Genomic DNA, 21,570 nt, shown 5'->3' on the forward strand with positions numbered 1-21,570 from the left:
TCAATGTCTCAATTTACAGAAAATATTTGTCTTCTGAAATTTTACAATTTGGCTTGAGCAGAAATGTTTCTGTTTAAATATATAATCTATCTTGTCCATGAATAATACAGATATATATTTTGCCAATGAGAACAAATGTCTGTGTTATAAGACTGATAACCAAGTATTTTACCTATAAAGATGGGTGTTTTAAAAAGAAGCTATGGTAGTTTGAATGCAATTAGCTCCCATAATCTCATACAAAGGGGCACTATTAGGAGGTGTGGCTTTGTTGGAGAGGGTATGGATTATTTGGAGAAAGTGTGTCACTTTGGGGTCGGCTTTGAGGTTTCCAACGCCAAGGACACTTGCCCAGTATCTCAGCCAACTTCCTGTGGCCTGCATTTCAAGATGTAGACAGTACCACATCTGTCTGCACACTGCCATGCTCTCCCCCATGATGATAATGAACTGAACCTCTGAACCTGTAAGCAAGACCCAATTAAATGTTTTCCTTATGAGCTGCTGGTGTCACTTCACAGCAATAAAAATACTAAAACAGCTGGGCAGTGGTGGCGCACGCCTTTAATCCCAGCACTCGGGAGGCAGAGGCAGGTGGATTTCTGTGAGTTCGAGACCAGCCTGGTCTACAGAGTGAGTTCCAGGACAGCCTCCAAAGCTACAGAGAAACCCTGTCTCAAAGCAAAAAAAAAGAAAAAAAAAACCAAACAAACAAAAAAAAACACAACACTAAAACAAGGCACATCTGTGAATTGGTATCCTGTTAAAGCAATCCACATCTGCCACAAGACAACAGCAGATGCTCAAAAGTACTGTCACTACCATCAACAGAAGTACTAAATATAAATATGTCAACAGTACTAAGTAAGTCATTGCCATTTGCACATCATATTTTAAGTTATCAACAGATATGGAAAAATTTTTGTGTAAAACAAAGCCACACATACAGACATAACCATAGGGCTAGCACCTCAGTAACTTAAACTTAACTTTACAAACCACTGGGAAAAAAAAAAAAAAGTGAAGTTGTGGTGAACCACACCTTTAATCCCAGTACTTGGGGAGACAAAGACAGATGGATCTTTGTGACTTTAAGGCCAGCCTGGTCTAGATCACTATGTAGTAATCTCTGGAACAGTCAAAACTACTAGAGAGACCCTGTCCAAAAAAAAAAAAAAAAAAAGTGCCCAGTTTATCCCGGCTTTAATCCCAGCACTCTAGAAGCAGAGTCAGGTTACATTGGCTACATTGTAAGCTTGTAGACAACCAAGGTTATATGGTGAGACCCTGTCTAAAAAAAAAAAAAATCAAAAACAAACAAAAAAGGTATTAAACAAATAATCTAAATTTTTAAAAATTAAAATTCAGTACTAAAAAATCTATTTCATTTATTTATTTATTTGGTTTTCCAGGACAGGGTTTCTCTGTGTTGCCCTGTCTGTCTGGAACTTGCTCTGTACACCAGGCTGGGCTTGAACTCAAAGATCCTCCTGTCTCTGCCTCCCAGTACTGGGATTAAAAGCATGTGCCACTACTACCTGGCACAAAATCAATGTTAAGAAACAGAAATTAGTAAAAGCAAAGTGGAAAGGAGAAACCGTCATTCCTTTACCATGATGACTGCACATTTTCCTCAGAATAAAACAGACTGGGGCTGGAGAGAGCGCTCTTTCAGAGGCCCCAATTTCAGTTCCCAACACCCATGTCAAATGGCTCGAAACCATCTAACTCTAGCTCCCGGAGATCAGATGCCCTCTTCTGGCCTGTGCAGGTACCCACATACACATGTGTATATGTACACACACAAATAATAAAAATAAATATTAAAAATATATAAAAAATGTCAGAGGCAATAAAATTTTAAAAATTGGGGAAAAACTTTAAAAATGAATATAAACTTAATAAAACTCTTTTCTAGAACTTCAAGACTGTTCTTGAAGACTGTTAGCTGACTTCTCTCCTACTCTTTTTACTTATTATTTAATTTTCAGACAGTGTCTTGCTAGGTAACCAAAGCCAATCTTAAATTAGAAATCCTGCCTCCACTTCCCCTGCTGACTAGGATTACAGGTTTGCCACTGTCCTTAGTAATTTCTCCCTTTTTTTGACACCCATGTACCTGATCATAAAAGTTAAAATTACTTCTATAACTTATCAGATCCCATAAATTAATTTCATATTCCTTCCAGTTTTATCAACTTACAGAACTTCTAAGCACAGTAAGCAGGGACAATCTTCAGCATTACTAGAACCTAGCATCACTGCTAAATGACAGAGGCTACTCTGTTCTGTCTGCACTCCCACCTGGAGTCAGGAATTCACATATGAAAGTAACACAATGAGAAATGCACCGAATGGCACATAAATGCAATCCCAGCACTCAGGAGGATTGAGGATTCAAGGCTAGCCTGCACTACATAGTTAAGATTTTGTTTCAGAAACACCATACAATTAATTTTTAAAAATAATATAGTCTACCTTTGAAATGTAGGTAAGTTTAATGGCTCCAACCCGTGATGATCCTGAAGGCAGGTTCTAAAAAAAAAGTATTAAAATACAATTATTAACCAGCATTATCTATTTATTTTATAATATAGCTCATATGTACTAAAAACACTTAAAATTTTTAAAAACAACATTTTCTGCCGGGTGGTGGTGGTAGCCCACGCCTTTAGTCCCAGTACTCAGGAGGTAGAGGCAGGTGGATCTCAGTAAGTTCCAGGACAGCCTGAACTACAAAGTGAGTTCCAGGACAGCTAGGGCTATTATACAGATAAACCCTGGGGGATGGGAGGGGGGGAGACAGGAGACAGACATTTTAGAAATACACTTTATTCAGTTTACATAGTTACTAGATCTGACATCAAGATAACAACATAGGACTGTGGGTGTGGCTCTGTGGTAGAGCACTAGCATAGCATTTGCAAGGTCACAGGTTCTAACCCCTATAGGCAAAAAAGTGAAACAAAGCAAAGCACAAAGATGACAACTCAGATAAGGAGCTGAGTCTCACTCTGCTCCACTATGGTGTATCCTACAGCTAAAGAGCTGCCTTTCTCATTGTAGCTAAACTAATATTCTTTTTTTGTGAGCTTAAAGATTTATAAGATCAAATTTTGTTTATGAAAGCCATGAGAGAATATTTAGAGACACAAAGCAATACAGTTACAAGAAGTTTTTAAAAAACTTCATTTTACATCGATCCAGTAAAACTTCTTTATCAAATATATCTCTTTGAAAATATTGGCCTTTTGACCCTGGAAGGAGAAGACCCTTGACTTGCTCAGCCATCCTGAGAGAAGCTTCCTCCTGCAGCAGATGGGAACAAATACAGAGACCCACAGGCAGATACTATGCAGAGTGAGAGACACTGGAGTGTATATAAGCAGAGTATCTCCATCAAATCCCTTCCCTCAGAGCTCAGGGAACCCAGCAGAAGAGTAGTAGGCAGGAAGGGTATTAAGAGCCAAAGGGGATGGAGGACACATCATTTAAATGGTTCAAGTACTATACAATAATCTATTTTAATGCTTTTTTCAAAAATATTAACTAATTCTCTTTTTAAATGGAAATGTGTATACTTAGAAGTTCCTTACCTCATTTTGCCAAATACCAACTTTTTCAAGTCTCTTCAAATTCATTTCCTAGTGTAGACACTACATTAATTCTGTATCATTACCAACTTCCTCAGCAAAACGTAGCTATAAAATGAGTCCTTGTAATAGACCAGAATGAATTTTTAAACTGATGGTTAGTGGCAAAAAAAGCAGTGAAAAAAGGAAGTGGCTCCCCAAGGAGAGGTGAAATGAACTGCTTATTTTACCAAAGCTCTTTAGCACTTGGACATATGCAATAACATAGAACCATTTGAAGTTGTTATTTTTCAGTAATTCAAAATGGCTCTAAATTGGCAATTTCATATGGCTTAATCTAATAGTTTCAGCAAGATTTCAGGAAGATGTATATCTCAAAAGTACACAAGCTAGAAAAAAAATTGTAAGTACTGAAAAAAGACTTTAATTATATACAATGTTCAGAAAACTCAATATACTAATTATAAAAAGGACAAATCTCTTTTAAAAGCTTCATGTAAGCTTAGTGTGGTGTTCCACACCTGTAATTCCAATGCACAGGAGGGAGAGGAAGGAGGATTAAGAGTTCAAGATCAGCCATAGCTCTACAGAATTTAAGGCCTAGCTTGGGCCTTAAAAAAAAAAAAAAAAGGCTAGAAGTTCTCAGTGGGACAGCCTAAGCTTAGTATAGCTGGGGGCAATTACCAGCACCTGCCTTACACATTGCACCTTATGCACAGAAAGTCTATGTGAAAAGACCTAGCTGAGTGCAAAGCTTAGAAGATACCTCCCTGCCAAATACACTGCAGACACCTATAAAGATTCCTTTGCCCTTGTTACTCTGAATCCAAGAATCATCATTCTTCCACCTCTGGGCCAAGTCAAAACCAATCTTCTAGGTCAATTTCAAATGTCCACATCTCTAGTACAATGCCATCTCCCTCTGTTATTTGTAACTATGCCTGTTTCTGATTCTAAATCTGTGTTTCATACGTGTTAACAAATTACTTCATTTTGTATCTATCTTTGTTTCTGTCTGTTAAGTGACACACTTTGGTAAAGGGAGAATTGCAGAAGAATCTGCACAAGGATAAAAAAATAATAATAACAAAGGGCTTTATGGAGAATTCAGGAGAACCATTTGTAAGATCCTCTGCAAAGAGAGGTAAATCAGGGAGAAACAATGACAACATATGCCCTAGCTCTGCAGGAACCAATAGCTGAGATCTTGCAAAGAGGATTCAGTGTAACCTCTGAGGGAATCATGTCCTAGGTAAACAGGAGACCATAAACGACAAGAATCTGATTCATATGCTGAGGAAAAGAAATCAACACGAACTTTTGATTTCTGCTGCCCTGTTATTTCTCCCACTGACTCAGACCAAGTAAATGAAGATAATAACCATGCAGCTGCTCAGCAAGGTAACTAACTGCCTCCAAGTAAAACAAAGTGTCAGTAAGCTCTGCATGGACAGTGAGTGACAGAGAATGCTACTGCTAGCTAAAAAGCCTTATCAGACAAAGTGAGTACATAGCTAATATAAACTGAATTAAAATATAACCCATCCCATCCACCCAAATTTCCAAGATTGCCTGTAAATAAAGGGCTAAACCTATATGATAGAGAATCAGAGGGTAAAATCAAGACTGGTGAGAAGAGCCAAAGAATTGAATTTAGGCTCTGACAAAAATAAATTGACAGTTTCAAATATGATACATACCTTTTAGTCATGTGTCATTCAAGCTATATCTAAACTGAAGAATAGGGAGATGCTTTCCTCCATTAAGGAGACTGAATTAATACTAAGGTCATTTGCAACCACCAGTCTATATAAAACAATTCTTAGACATTACTCTATCAGTACAGGTAATGAAGAACAGAGACTAGTTACAGGGGACCTGTTTCTGGTTATGTGAAGTATGGAGAACTGTCTAAAATTCCTGCTCTATCCTGGACTGTACATCAACACACTGGGTAGGAAGTGGCCAGACTCATCCCTCACTTTCCACACACTTCACTGTGACACACATTTCCATTCTTGGCTTTTAGAATAATTTTGATTTGAAATAAACAGACAGGAAGTTTTTAAGTATTCAGCAGATGATTTTTAATTCCAGGTCTCTCACTAATCATAAACTAGGATTTTTTTTTAATTTATATTCTATATTTATTGGGGCAAGAGAGTAGGAGGAAGGGCACGCACATCATGACTCATGTGCAGAGGTCAGAGAACAGTTTGGGGAGTCTGGTATCTCCTTTTACCACATGGATTCCAGGAACAGAACTCAGGTCCTCAGACTTGGCCACAGTGCCTTTACTCACTGAGCCATTCCTCAGCCCTTAAAAGTAGTATTCTACTTTTCAGTTTCTTATATATCTATCCCAAAAATTTGCAAGAAAACAAAATTAAAATCAATTTCAGTCACAATGACTGACACTCAAGTGAACAACACATGATGAAAGAACTCCTGTGCCCAAGAGTATCAAATAGTTTCTGTAGCTTTTCCAAACAATCTTAGGTAGAGTATCTTAAATCTGTGATTAGTCAAAATGTTTCTACAAGAAGACTACTTCCCTCACAAGAGGGAGAAAATATATATGCATGGATAAATTTTAATTTCAATCAAATAAACTTAAGTTTACCTTCTGAAGTTCACAGGAGTACAGGTACAGGTACCAACAGGGAAAGAAAGTTAAACCAGTGGAAATAAATCTAAATATGTACTGTTTAGGAAGACAAATTTATAATCTATATCAAATACTATAATAAATACAACTTCTTTATGCTGTTATAAGGTAATCTTTGGTTTTTACAAACCTGTGGATTATCCATGTACCATACGAAGCTGTCTTCTCTGGTATCCAGGATGAAATACCGTCGAAGAAATTTCCCACTGTTTTCATTTTCTTCAATGTCTAGAAAACCACAAATACGATTCTGTCGATCCACATAAGGCATTTCTGGGCTTGACCATTACACTGTAAAATGAAAACAGTGACAGTAAGTTCCTAGGACAAAGTAATTTCTAATTGAACAGTCTACTCCACAAGCAGCACACTTTTCAATGTAGGTGAGACCACTTAACAGGAGCTCACACCAACATCAGACACACTGGTAGAAAGTATTTTAGGACTTAAGTTCACCACAAATGTGCACTGAATCCAACCTCAAACTAGTGTAAACAAAGAGCCATTCTACTCATTTAAATAACTCACTTGATCTCCCCCTCCCTAAAATAAAACTAAGTGTGCTAAAAATTAGCCATTCAAATTTTAATTTCCTCATAAATCAAAATTATCTACCTTTTAAGATTATTCATAGTTTAATTTTTTTAATTTATTTTTTTGTTTGTTTTAAGGCAAGAAATACATGTCACCATGTATTTCTGGCTGGCCTAAACTCAATTTGTAGACCAGGCTGGCCTCCAGAGTACAGAGATCCGCCTGCCTCTGCCTCCCAAGTACTGGGATTAAAGGCATGTGCCACCACCACACTGATTTATTGTGAGAGAGAGAGAGAGAGAGAGAGAGAGAGAGAGAGAGAGAGAGAGAGCACACACCCGTGCATGCGCACACAAGCACAGGAGCCAAGTTCAGAAGACAGTGCCAGATCTGTGGAGCTAGAGTTACAAGAGGATATATGAGCCACCTGGTACAGGTGCTAGGATTTGAACTTAAGTGTTCTTCAATAACAGTACACACTTAAACCTCTAAGCCATCTCTCCAATCCCTCAGAATATTTTTAAATTTACAAAATAGCTAACATTTACTGACCACTGCTGTATGCTAGCCTGGGTGGCAGATTCTCTTCTAAGCACAATCTTAATCTTCAAAGCAATCCTATGAACAGGAATCAGCATTCCCACTTCTCAGAAGTCAACACTGACAGGGGAAGTGAGCTTTCCAATTAAGATAGCAGGAGGGGCTGGGCAGTAGCGGTGCATGTCTTTAATCCCAGCACTTGGGAGGCAGAGGCAGGCGGATCTCTGTGAGTTTGTGGTCAGCCTGGTCTATAGAGAGAGTTCCAGGAAGCCTGAGGTATGTGAAGAGACACAGTCTCAAAAACAAACAAAAGACAGCAGGAAAATAATAATGAATGCTTAAACACATATTCCTAGGTACCAGACTCCTATTAAGCATTCTTTAAACTATTCAAAATAAAATGAACCAGAATAAACAGCTAAACAACAAAGAAAGATGGACCAGGTATTAGTACTTCCTAATGGAAGACATTCAAACCAACATGATAAGCCAAACTGGGAAACAAAAGCACACACAATCTCATTTCTTCAGAAAGTAAAAAGGAGCTACAGATTTAACCTATTAGAGGGGTGAAAGATGGTCCAGCAGTTAACAGCACTGGCTGCTCCTCCAGAGGACCAGAGTTCAATTATCAGAACCTATAGTTTCAGGGCATCTGATGCCCTCTCAACCTCTTCTGTGCACTTCACGCCCATGGCACACATACATATATACAGGCAAAACACCCACACAAAATAAAAATAAATCCTTACATGTGTTACAGCACTCACTCAGTATATATAAAGGCCTGGGTTTTAGCCCCACCAGTGCAAAAAAAAAATAAAAAGAAGCCCAAACATGGAAGGACATATACAGTATACCTCTATCAGTTAATTGATATCTAAGAACAGTTTATTATTACAATTTAATAAAACAAAAAACAGTAAAATGGGCAAAAAGCTTAGATCAGCCAGCAAAGATATACAAATAATGAAGCTCATCATTATTCAGGAATATATGATAGATTTCTAAAAACAACTCTTGAGATGTTCTTAACACCTCTGAGGACAGCCCAAACAAAACTAAACAAAGCACTTAATACCCACTGTCAGGGATGAGAGACAAGCAAACTTTCATACACACTGCTGGGGTGCAAAATAGTTCACCAACTCTGAAAAACAAGTTAGCAACAGCTTCCAATAAAGTTAGAAATACATATACTATAAACCAAAAATTCTACTTCTGGGTATTTATCCAAAATCAAATGAAGGTCTGTTCACTCAAAATCCTGTAAGCAACTGTTTACAGCAACATTACTCCTAAGTGCCAAGAATCAGAAGCAACCCAACTGACCTGCTGCTGAGTGAGCAGAGTACTCTAGCCAGTGCACAGGAGCTTTACTTGGAGAGGAGTGAACTACTGATACACAAAGCAACAGAAACCTCATCTGTACTGTGCTAAGTGAAAGAAGGCAAACTAAACATGCTGTGGAGACAGAATAGATCACTAGGTGAAGAAGAAGCTGACTGCAAAGTGGTAAATCTAGGGTGTGTGAAATGGAATGTTCTGTGTCTTACTTGTGCTGAAATACAAACTATGCACTTATCAAAACTATAAAGTCTACAGGACAGAGAAATCAAGCTGTAACTGAGTTGTAGAGTCCTTCCCTGCTGGCCTGAGAAGGCTTCTCAGGAAAACAACAACAACAACAATGATTTTATCCACCTGTAGACCTGTGTGCTACAATACTGAGCACCAGGCAAGAGGTACCCTCTGGAGCTAACTATTTTAGATATAAACCAACCAATTTGTGATTGAGATTGGAGAGCTGCTCCACAAAAGGAATACACATCTGGTATAACCTGGTCAAAAGCCTGTTGCTGGGGAGGCCAGGGGTCCAAAGGGAGAAATTAATACACCATTGTTGCCCTAAATGGACATGTTGTCAAACTACCATAAACTTAGACTAGTGCCACTGGAAGTCTAAGACCAAGAAGCTCCTTTCTGCAGAAGGCAATAGTTAACGCAGGGGCTCACAGCTGGCCAAAATGCCGAGAAGCAGTGACCGTTGAGAGTTCACTCCTACACTGGATATATACATCACCATCACTACCACCTCTCAAGGCCCACTAATGAAGGTGAAAGGAATTAAAGAACTGTAAGGAGGAGAGAAGTGCAACAAATACTGCCATCCAGTCATGACACTGCCATTGCAATTACAAACAACAGCTATGGATACCTTCATAAGACTGGGCCCTTCAACATTCCATCATAGACAGAGGAAGTACCTATGGGGCTCCATCGTTTCCTGACAAGCTTTCCTGTAGCTACTGGGGGGACTAGTTGGTGAGAATAAGGACTTGGAATAGAAAAGAAGGTAGATCATTGAGGGTGATGGGGTGAATAGAACCACAACATACTAAATATGTATGAAACTGTAAAAGATAAAGAAAAATATATTAAAAGAATGAACTTCATGCAAAGAAAAAAGAGCAAAGCAGCCATCCCACTGTGGTTGGAAAGGTCACAGTACTTGGCCAGGGAAAGGACCAACTACAAAAGACTTAAAAGATTTTTTGAGGGTCTGGTTTTTATTGTAGTAGTTACACAGTTGTATACTTATGCCAAAATTCACAGAACTGTACTAAACTGAGTAAAATTGATTGCATGTAAATAATGTTTCGGTTATCCTGGGCTTAAACAAATAGTAGCATATATATTCAACAGAACAGCTAAACTGAAGCAGACTGGTAATACATTGTATCATCAAGGACATATTAAATGGTAAGGCACTTCACACATAGTTCTACCCTGTGACCCACCTATCCCATCCCACATATCAGCTCAAGAGAAATAAAAACATGTAAGCATAGAAAGATTGAAAATGCTCAGAGCAGCTTTATTTACAGGCTATAAACTAGAGACAAAGATACCCTTCAGCAAGTCAATAGACAATAAATGCAGCACAACTAAACAATGGAATACTGGTTTATAGTACAAAGTAATTACTGACACGCAACAATTTGGATGAATCTCAAAATCATTATTATACTAAGTAGAAAAAAACTTGCACGAAGAGCTGCACAATAAGCAACACGATCCTAGTTGCTTGGAACTGGGAAGGGGGGGAGATAACCATCAAAAAGCAAATTTAAAGGTTAATAGCAATCTTGAGCCTGGTGTGGTGGCACGTGCCTTTAATCCCAGCACTTGGGAGGCAGAGGCAGGCACATCTGTGAGTTCAAACCTAAGCTCATCTACAAAGTGAACTCCAGGGCTATGAGACACTGTCTCAAAAAACAAGCAAATAAATAAAACAGTAACAATTTTAAGTAATCACTGATAAATAACTACAAGTAAGTTTTAAAGAATTTGGATGGCAAAAATTAATATTTATGATCAAAGTCAGCAGAATATGTTTGCAACTTATTCCACAAAGGGCTACTTTCCACTGCCAAGAAATATCAAGAAAAATATATCAGAAGTTCAACAACAAAAAATGAGTCAGACATGAATAGATATTACACAGACAAAAATACAAGCAAGACCTTGTGTGCTTCCTCACAGAAAAGCACTATAGCCTGAGAGCTTAAAAAAGGGCAACCAGAAAAGAGAAATCTCTGTACAATGTATTTGAATCTGAAAGTCTGTGAACTCTAGATCTTTGAAAACATGAGAGCAACAGCAAATCATCACTGAGTGATCAGATGTAAATACCTCTAACGAACATTAAAACCACCAGACAAAATGTCGAAGAAAAAAATAATCATATGCCTCAAACTATCACTCCACAGTTTTCTTACTAATCACAAAGAAGAAAATGTATCTTTTCAATGGAAAGATCTTATAGCCCCACCTTTACCAAGCGTTTTAAAATCTAATGAAGCCAGAAACTTGGTCTTAATGGATGACTTCTCTCTCAGTAGAACATACTATACGATTCTACTGGCACAAAATATCCAGAATCAACATATATAGCAAGTAGATTAGCAGCTGTCTACTTACAGGAGGGTAGGCAGGAAATGATGGGAAGGTATGTGGGGGGTTTGGGGGGAGGGGTGATACAAATATTCAAAATTTTGGTGACAGTTATACAACTGTAAATACACTAAAAAGCAATGAACTGTATGTAACTTTAAGCAGATGAATTATACTGAGCTATATCTAAATAAAGCCTCTTTTAAAAATGAAATAATTGTCTTTCATCCTAGAGAGCATCAGAAATCCTCAGGGGCATTTCATCTCCCAGACCTGTGAATGATGGTATGGTCTAAGGCTTCATTTTTATTTAAACCTGGTCTCTTGGTGAGGTCACTTTCACATATCTAAATAGTAAGGGTTCCAGACTGGTACTTTCAGTCTTAAACATCCTTGAACTCTAGACTCATAGATACACTGCCCACACTATGTAATCCACTTACTTCCCTAACATACATCTCCAACTCACAGAACTGAACCTAGACTCCCCTCATAAACCTGACCTTGTCTTGTCCATCTAAGAAAACCACTATACCCTTCTTCCAACAGTTTCAGCAAAGTATCTCATGGAGTCATGCTTGACTAAAGTTCTCCCCTCTCACTCCATGTCCAATACATCAATAAATCCTGTTGGTTCTATTGTTTAAATATATACAGATTCCTTCCACTTTCCATTCTTGCTGCTATCTAGATTACTGCTTGGACTGCCTTGCTTTTTTAGTCTTTGCCCCACTGCAACCCATTCTCAAAACTGTAACCAAAGCAATCCCATAATTTAATAAAACACAATTCAAATGTTTACTCATTAAAAACACAGATATGTACCTCTTTTTAGGTGCTGTCCTAAACATTAATTTAATACTTAAAACAATATCACAGATCAGTAAACCAAAGCCCAAGGCCACAGGGTTGGAAAGAGGCAGAGGCAGAGACAGGATTCAAAAGAGGGGAGTCCATGTCCCCTAAAACTAGTTTCTCAAAAAAAGCTGCAGTAAAGTAGATGCCAACTCCATCTGTGTAGTAGAATTTCCAATGCCTTGAACTGCCTGATGATGCCCCACCCTACCCGCTCAAGACAAACTATAGAGGATATTCTGGGATTGAATCCAGTCACCGGTACTTTCCTGTTCATCCAAGGCTGAAACACTGCCATTTCAACAGGATCCCATGCCACTCAAGAGTGAAAATCAAGGCCTTTACAAAGACCTAAAAGGCAAAAGGCTTCACCTCCCTGTTCCCCGAAATCCCAGTACACCCCACCCACCCACCCACTCATTCATCTGTCACCAAACTAACCAAACAAGCTCCCAGTGCAGGGCAGGGAAGGGCCTCTTAACTTCTGTGAAGACATCCCTAAGACCTAAGCTAAAGTTGTAGAGCCTCCAAACCCACTTCTCATCTCCCTTCCCTGCTTCACTCTTCTCTTTAGTACAGATGAGGCTTATTTTTCATCTTGTCTACTCCCCCACTCTGGAATGCAAGCTTCATGAGAGCAGGGATTTTTGTTTTTGTTAACTCACTGCTGTTTCTCCAAAATCTATAAGAGCATAGTAGAAGGTGTTCACAAACTACCTTCTGAATGAAGTGTGAAGTAACCCATAATTACTACATCAAATGTTCAAGGGGTTCCAGACGCAAAGCTGCTTTTTCTTCATCAGATAAAAAGGCATATAGCAGATTTAACTGGTTTGTTTAGATGAAAGAAAAAAAGGGGGGGGCCTAGTACTATAATCCTATTTGAATTCATATTCTCAGTAAAGCAAGCATCAGAAACAAACATAAAATTACATAATCAACCCACCTCCTCAACTCTATTCTTCACCTTGATATATATACTAAGGCATAGTTGGATTTAAAACTCAGTCACAAATTATCATTCACAGTTGTTATCTCATCAGTTGGGAACCAAGAAGCAAGGCAAGATACAAAACAAAAATCAGACAGAGAAAGAAGAAAAAGGAAGGAAAATGTAAATTTTACATTGAAAGACCTTAGGACACAGAATGTCATATTGTTTGTTAATCAGATGTTATATGGTCCAGAATCCCACACAGACAAAGCAGAGGACATTCAGTTATTCTCCCTTATCCATGGGGATTGTTTTCAGGATACCAAGGTCTGTGCTGCTCAAGCTGCTGTGTGAAGTGGCACAGTATTTCCCCATAACTCATATGCCTTCTCCTTTTGCTGTACAGCGCCTCTAGATTACTTACAACACTGAACACACACACACACATACACAATTGTTAATATGAGAAGGGAAAAAAAACTAGACATGCTTAGGACAGATGAAATCTTTTCAATCTATGGGTGGCTCAATTTGTGGACAAAGAGGCTACACTGTACACACATCTATGCAGTTAGGCATGGCCTTCACCTACCTGCCACTGTACCACCTTAACATCCTTTTCTTCAGTGGAAGCAACTGACAGAGAAAGAGAGGAAAGAAATGTTTCGTGTCTTCATGGAAAACAATGGAGACAGGAAGTGTTCACCCCCAAGTAGTAGTAGGGGGTCTCCAAGATATTCTATTCACTAAACTTGGAATGCCTAGGAGACAGGGAAACTGGCATTGCATCTTCCAATTCACTGTCAGCCTGCACAATAGACTATACAACAGACTTTGCCTCCCTGAGCAAGGGAATGATGAGAAAGAATTATTATAATAATAATAATAATAATAATAATAATAATAGCAGCAGCAGAGCACAGAAAGTCAGTCTTAAGCAGCCTTCAAGCAAAGAAGTGAGTTTCCACTGGAGTGTGTGGCAATTGCAGGCATAGTTATACTCGTGATCCTGGTATTATCAAAAAACCTGACTACTGAGAAAAAGACCCTTAGCCCTCTTCACCCTCACACACTAAAGGGAACAAGCTGGTGGAGTGAGAATGGAAAAGGCTTGGGCACAGAAATTTCATATGCAGGAACTGTGCAGTAGGGAGTCTCCAGGCAAAATCTAACCAGAAATATTAGGTTGTGTGTCAGACCTGCTGCCATTAATTAAGGAGAAACAGATAAGGAATAAGTGCATTTTTCCATTCTTCTTACCATCCCTATCCAAGCAGATCCCCAAAGAGGAACAGCAAAACGTTACACAGTAACAAACAGCAATCCCTCTGTATCCCAAGAGCTTTAGGCAGTAAATGGCCAGACTCTTGAGTAAGAGAGGAAAGGAATTTTAAATTGAATATCAGACTGATGCTTTAAATTGGAATCTAGTCCAATCTTGGACTAGAGCTTTTTTGGGGAGGTTGGGGGGGAATAAGGTCTCAGTATGTAGACCAGGCTGTCCTGGAGCTCAGAGATCTGCCTGCCTGTCTCCCAAATGTCGGGATTGAAGGAGTGGGCCACAACTCCCAGCTCTAAGAGCTTTTAATACTGTAAATTAAAAAAAAAAAAAAAAAAAAAAGAAAGCTATTCTTACTCATGGGGTATAAGGGAAAAAGAGGAAGATCCTTCAAACATGACTGCAAATAATAAACATTAAAACTATCTTATGTTTATTGTCACTAGCTCCAACTGCTCAATAATCCAATGGCGTATGGACCTGCATAACCACCTTTAGTAATGAGAGGGAACACCTGACATGGAAATTCTCAGGGAGGATTTACTGTACCCGCTAAAAAGCCCTCTGAGATCATTCCTAACTCTGACACTGCTAACAACTATCTTTTCTTCAAGACGACAAGCAGAATCCAGAACCAAGAATTCAATGGATCTTGAAGAAGCAAGGTTGCTAAAGGCATAGAACCACAACTTTTGGGGTGTAAAGTTACCAGGTTGAGTTTCATTTAGAAACAGTATTTTATTCTAAAAAATAATTCAAATCCTACATGACTCTAATTTTCTTTTACATTCAAGAAAAATTCCAGTTTAAAGAAAGTATAAAATGTGCTAAAACACTATCATTTAAAATCAAAGCTATTCAATTTGTCCAATGGTTTATCAAACAAATGTTCACTTAATTAAATATATTCTAGGAATCACAAATGTACATATTCTTTATCACACAGAGCCTACAAGGAAAACTACTAATCCTTATTTAGTTACTCTTTAATTGTAACAGAGTCCTAGTTATGTAGCAAGTTATCAACAGAATGTCTTTTTCTTTTTCTTTTTTTTTTTTTTTTCAGACAAGTTATTTCTATTATGTGATTCTGGTTGTCCTGAGTCCTAGAACTCACTACGTAGACCAGGCTGGCCTAGAACTCACAGAGATCCACCTGCCTCTGCCTCCCAAGTGCTGAGTTTAAAGACAGCCTCAAGAGGATGTCTTCTTTTTGTTTGTTTGTTTGTTTGTTTTTCGAGACAGGGTTTCTCTATGTAGCTTTGGAGCCTATCCTGGCACTCGCTCTGGAGAGCAGGCTGGCCTCGAACTCACAGAGATCCGCCTGCTTCTGCCTCTGCCTCCCGAGAGCTGGGATTAAAGGCGTGCACCACCAACGCCCGGCAGGGATATCTTCTTTTTATATGAAAACAATCCATACAAGCATTTCTAAAAATGACTGAGTATTATATTATAGGCAAGCATCTAAAGCTACTTAATGTTTCTGTCAAAAGGAAGTGATTTCATATACAAGTCAATCAGTTCTCAAATGCTGCATACTCACAGTTGAAATAAATGAATAAATAAATAAAACTAAAATTTGATATTTATCTCCTACTGAATCCATCTTATTTTATTATTGCAGAACTGAAATGATTTTTGAAATTTTAAATAGTCTTGATATGCATTGTTCAGACATATGGAAAATGATTATTTGTCTATCTTCAGTTCACAGCCGGCATTCAATGGGTGCTTAAAAGCATCCCACTACCACAGCTCTTGAAACTTTTTAGTCAAAGCAAAGTAGTTCCTGGCCCATCTGTAGGGGTATTACAGTCTACCAAAGAGCTATCTTCCTCATTCCTACTGGACAGCTATTTAAACAAGAACAAGACAAGTGCACATCATACCACATGTCCATGACAATGTCTGACTTAAACCATTGTAATAAGTTATTTCTCGGATTTCCTTCTGGCTTACAAACTATACAGGGTGAAAAAGTGGGATCTGCAATCTGACTAGATACATAACAGTAAAGAACTTTCATTCAGCCTTAGGCCCAGAGGTCAGTTTTTCAGCAGAAAAGTCCACATAAAGATGTAAGCTTCTACCTTTCTCAAGTATGTTCCTAGGCATTGACCACAGCATCTTATCCCATCTTTGAATACTGCCCACAATAACTGTTTAAAGAAAAGAATCCAATGCTATTCTTAACACCCTTAAATACTTCTAAAAAGGTCCTTCCTGCTTATGAACTCATGGCCGTTTCCTCACAATTGTATACTTATCCTGTCCCACTGTCTCAGTCTCCGCCAAACAGATGTACACAGCACTTCTTTCCTATTTTGCTACACTGCTAAAAAAAAAAAAAAAAAAAAAAAAGAGATACAAACCTGCTCCTTTCCCCACAACAGCAACAGTGAAACTATTAATGAACAGGATAAAGGGAGATAGAAGGCAACATGTATATATCACTTCCCCACTGTAGCAAGCTATTGCCCTTTACTACAAGCACAGATTCCCTTGACACCGTGTTAGTTTTCAGGAGAAATCTGTCATCTGGCACACTACATGATTTATAACACTATAAAATAAACTATTAATCTGAATTCTGCCTGACTTAATACTCTTGTTTAAACGTATCCCGGCTTAAAAAAAAAAAATTTCCCGAAGAGAGCATAAAATATGGGATATTTAAACATGAGGAAAAATGCTTTGCCACAAGTGTTGGTAAGAGAAACTAAGACACGCTCACTGTATTCAAAATGCATGTTACTATTTTTGAAATAATAGTTCCTCAACTCCAGCTGTAAACTAAAAATGGTTTTTCATTTTTACCCCCAAAGCTTGAGCCACTTAACGTTCTCCTAAACTCTGCAGTAGCTTCTTCCAGTGGCGGTCAACGCAAAAAGCAGGACGCTAGCTAGTCGGAGGGAAATAAAGCAGACTGCTCTACAGCTTTAAGATAAAAGACAATGGTATAAACCTTGGAGTGGGCTATTGGTTCCGGTCATTAAACACACAGGAAATAAGCTTTTCTAGTTAGAAAACTAATTTGCAAAGGGCAGCGACTTCATTTAGAGTACAGAAAATCTTATTAAAATAGATAACCACCAACGTATCCAAGCAAGTATTAGAAAGAATGGGAAGGCGAACTAGAAAACGAAACGCCATAAACTACCTGAGTATCTGTTCCTTCAACCTGTCCTCGGGACCTGACCCCAAACAGCAAGTCACTTTCTGAACTGACTTGGCCCTCGATGGAGGCTCTGCTTGGGTGTCGCAGCAGAACAGGGATTCTAGCAAAGGCAGAGCACCACGAACAGCAGGGCGCTTTCAACCTGACACCACTTTCTTTCCGGACGCTCTCCCGGGAGGGTCAATAGAAAGCATCTAAAAGGAACCACAAGCCGGGCAGGGCCGCCCCTCGAGGCTGCCGTCCTCCAAGTCCCGAACCCGGGGTTCAGGCGTCTCCCGGGTCCCACCCGCGTGACCTTGGCCGCGGCACTCCCAATCTAGCCGCCCGCTGTCCGCACACGCCTGGAACCCGGGCTGTGCAGGAGCGAGCGGCAGGGATGAGGCGGGCACGGCCCTGGAGCCGTGCCGCTCCCACAGGCGTCGCCACCGGGATCCCGGACAGGGGCCGAGCCGTGGCGGCGACAGCGAGGACACGGGGGAATGTGGGCCTTGGAGGGGACCTGCAGGGCGGGCCGCGGGGCACGAAGGAGCCCGCGCACAGGTGAGCCCGGCCTCGCCCAGGTGCACGCGCTCCCGCGGACGCGCGACGAGGCGCGGCCCCGCGCCCCCTCAGCAGCCGGTGCCCGCCTCACACTCGCCTCAGCCTCGCGTCCCTCGCCCCGCTGTCCCCTGCCACACGCCCACACCCGAGCTGCGCGCCTCACGCCCCACTTTACCGCGGCCGCCGCCCGGAGCACCCGCGCCGCCGCGGACCCGGCTCCTTCAGGCACTCAGCTGCCTGGAGCGGCGCCCACGACGGCCCGCCCGCGCACTGCGCACGCGTGCACGCGCCGCCTCTACCCCACCAGACGGCGACTGAGATTCCGGAGCGGGTATGCCGCGCACACTACAAGTCCCGGCAGGCCCCGCGCGCGCCCGGCGGCGTGGCGGGCAAAGGAACCGGGCGTCTTCCTAGTTCCAGGGCGGCGGCTCAAGGCCGCGCGCGGGGCGCTGGGTCCCTGCGCCGCGCTGCATCCTGGGGCTTGCAGTTTTCGAGGTCCACGAGGCTTGGCTTGGGACATGAAACTCTGGATTCTCTGATGTCATCACCTAGAGCTGCGAGGTGCAGGGATTTTTAAAAGCAAACTTGGTTCCTTTGCATACAATTTTCAAGTTGCCCCACAGTTGGTCCGAGAAGCATAAATTCACCGGCTGCGCACCAGTTTCTCCACTCAATCATTTTCTCGAAATGCAATTTCGCCTCATCCTTATAATAATGTTAATAGTGCAAGAGGCCAAAGGAAATTTAAAGGACTAGTCAAAACCCTTTCAGGGAGATATTTAGAAATATTCAACATATTCGTCGAGCAACTACAGTGTATGAAGTCTGCCCTCCTGGAGCCTATGTTTCAGAAGGGGGGTTAGCCCTTTAAAAAGTACAATCCTTGGAGGTATTAATACGTGAGAGAGAAAAGTCAGGTTCGGAGACAGGGGAGTCAGACTTCATCAGAGAGGACGTCCTCCTCTCCATCAAAGTTCTCTGAGAAAGAGATATTTGATCTGAAACCCGAAGAAAGAGAACTATTCAAACATGCAAAGAACTGGGAGAGAATTACATGCCCCACCTTTCACAGTGAGTTGCACACTCTAGACTCTCAAGAAACATTTGAGGAGTTCGTGTCCTTCGAATCCTCTCTCTGAACAGCTGTGGATCATGCCTTCTCACTAGAAAATCTTTATCAACACTTCTCATGACACCCTTCCTCTGTCTGCACAAGCATAAGACAACCCGTAGGATATGCTAGTCTCAGAGGTGGATGAGAGGGTGGAGGCAAACTGCCCTATCTGACTCTCCGGCTCCTCATCGCCAGCTGCTTTACATCCAAGATGATCAGCATGTTACCTTCTGAGAAGTGTCAGCTGCATAGCCTAGCTGAGGACCATCTGTCTCTTCTTGGGAGCAGGGGACTCATTTCCTCATCTACATAATGGCTGAAAGACTATAAATTAGCCAGAGCAGACACTTTTATTCGGGCCATGAACTGGGCTTTTGTTGATTTCACTGAGTGTGTAGATGACATATTTTTTTAAAAAGTTTTCACAAAGAAATCCAGATGTCACCTGTCTGATTTTTCCAGGTTTTTTGAGCCTACCTTCCTTGGCTTCTTGAAGAGACCTCTGGCTTTTCATCTGTTGGAGCCCTAAAAGATTCCACTGGGAGTAAAGAGGGTACATCAAACAGAATGCTTGTTTGCATTTCTGTAACAAAATAACAGAGAGAAGCAACTAAGTTTGGAAGGGCTTATTTTGGTTCACAGTTTGAGGGTATGGTCTTTCCATCCAGGTGGGGAAGGCATGGCAGCAGAAGAATGAGATAGCTCATCACACTGCATCTGCAATCAGGAAGCTGAAAGAGATGAATGCTGGTCCTCAGTTCACTTACTACTTTTTATTCATTCTGGGACCTCAGCCCATGGAGGAATGATGTGGCCCATATTCAGGGTGGGTCTTCACTGGAAATTCCCTCACAGATATGTCCTAAGGTGTGTGTGTGTCTTCTCTCTCTCTCTCTCTCTCTCTCTCTCTCTCTCTCTCTCTGTCTCTCTCTCTCTGTCTCTCTCTCTCTCTCTCTCTCTCTCTCTCTCTCTCTCTCTCTCACCCTCCCTCCCTCCCTCCCTCCCTCCTTCCTTCCCTGCTTCACTTTCTCTCCTCTGCAGTGCTCATATATTATTTATAAACCCAAGGAGACCATCACATACATACCTCACTGGTCTTATTTGATCCTGTCCACTAGAATAGAAGCCCTACCCTGACAATGTTTGATCTGATGATTAATACATTGCTGTTCTCTGAGTATCTTGAACAGAAATGTGTGCTAAGCAATGTCACAAGTCTCCTTTCCTGCTGGAGTCATAATCAGAAGTCAAACCACAGGAACAATTCCTGAAAGTAAATCCCTGTCTAGCCAGAAGTCAGGGCCAAGGTGGAACAAGGATTAAACATGAACAGAACACTCTCTGAAGCCAGCGCTGTTCTGTGTTCCCTTTAGAAACTCAGAATCAGAGTTCAAAAACAAACAAACAAACAAACAAACCCACAGCTCTTTCCTAATGTTTGCTATAAACATATAAGTAGAGCCAGAAGAGAATCAGGGCTTTGCCTCTGCAGCTGCAGTGGAGAAGCTGGCTCCTGGCTCGCTGCCACACCCACACACCTGGCAACAAGCTAGTGATCGGGAGGATGGTTCCTGGTAATTACCCAGGGCTGGTAGGGTTAAGGGACTTGCCTGGACTACAAATGAGGTGGCTGGAGTCTCCTTCAGGAGCTACGTCTTACTCAGCACAATACTGCTCCAGGAATGAATATGAAGGACTGTCCTAGGTTGCTTGGCCAAATGCAAGAATAGTAAGATTTCCAAGTGAGTCAGCAACCAGCCAGAATCCCAGGCACACAAAGAAAAATGAGAAACAGAGAGAGCACACAGGTAGCCAGATCTAATACCTGGAAAGAGTAGAATTAACTCTTTCCTGATTTCTGATCAATATACAACCAGGAAAGAACATAGCCCTCCACATCTGGATCAATGTGATATAAAATCACCTAGTGCCACTAGAGTGCCCAAAGTCCCTGGTCACTCTATGATCTCTGGGGGCTAGGAGCTTCTAGTCACATCAGACATCTGGTTACATCATAGTCTAATTCTTCTGACCACACATGGAGGTTCTAAGACACAGGTAAGCCCCAAAATTGAGGCACTCAGAACACTCCATATTATCTGAGCATGTGGCCTCTTGCTCCAATGTGTCATTCAGACTTGAAAAGCAAGGTTTTCTGAGTTTGAGCTCATCTAGCTATGGCTAAGTTGCTCATTGCTATGTTAAGGTAAGGAATATTCTCGAAGGCAAAGCCTCTTTTCAGAGAAAACAGAGATACTCTGGGAACTGGTAACAGTTCCATGTTGACATCATAAGCTCTTCAGCCTGTAGGAGATCCTTCTCAGACCACTGTCACACACCTGTCCCACTACAGCCGGACTCCAGCTGTAGTCAAAGGT

The 21,570-nt window shown here is 40.9% G+C and overlaps 1 protein-coding gene across 6 annotated transcripts in view; it reads right to left on the minus strand.

Moving 5' to 3' along the window:
• The window catches only part of Plekha1 (pleckstrin homology domain containing A1), a 54,015-nt gene extending 35,630 nt beyond the window's left edge, over nucleotides 1–18,385 (minus strand). For 4 of the 6 annotated variants that reach the window (XM_027404401.2, XM_027404404.2, XM_027404403.2 and 1 more), the window contains exons 1-3: nucleotides 18,254–18,385; nucleotides 6,392–6,552; nucleotides 2,479–2,535 (exon numbers count right to left, since the gene is read on the minus strand). In XM_027404401.2, coding sequence (XP_027260202.1) covers nucleotides 2,479–2,535; nucleotides 6,392–6,532 — 198 coding nt within the window. In that variant the 5' untranslated portion in view covers nucleotides 6,533–6,552; nucleotides 18,254–18,385. Of the gene's footprint in view, nucleotides 1–2,478; nucleotides 2,536–6,391; nucleotides 6,553–17,520; nucleotides 17,697–18,253 lie in introns of those variants that run through there. The other 2 variants (XM_027404402.2, XM_035442162.1) reach the window with 2 other exon arrangements.
• Between the last annotated feature and the right edge of the window lie 3,185 nt (nucleotides 18,386–21,570).

Source organism: Cricetulus griseus, chromosome 3 (genome assembly GCF_003668045.3).
Source record: "Cricetulus griseus strain 17A/GY chromosome 3, alternate assembly CriGri-PICRH-1.0, whole genome shotgun sequence".
Classification (NCBI taxonomy): Eukaryota; Metazoa; Chordata; class Mammalia; order Rodentia; family Cricetidae; genus Cricetulus; species Cricetulus griseus.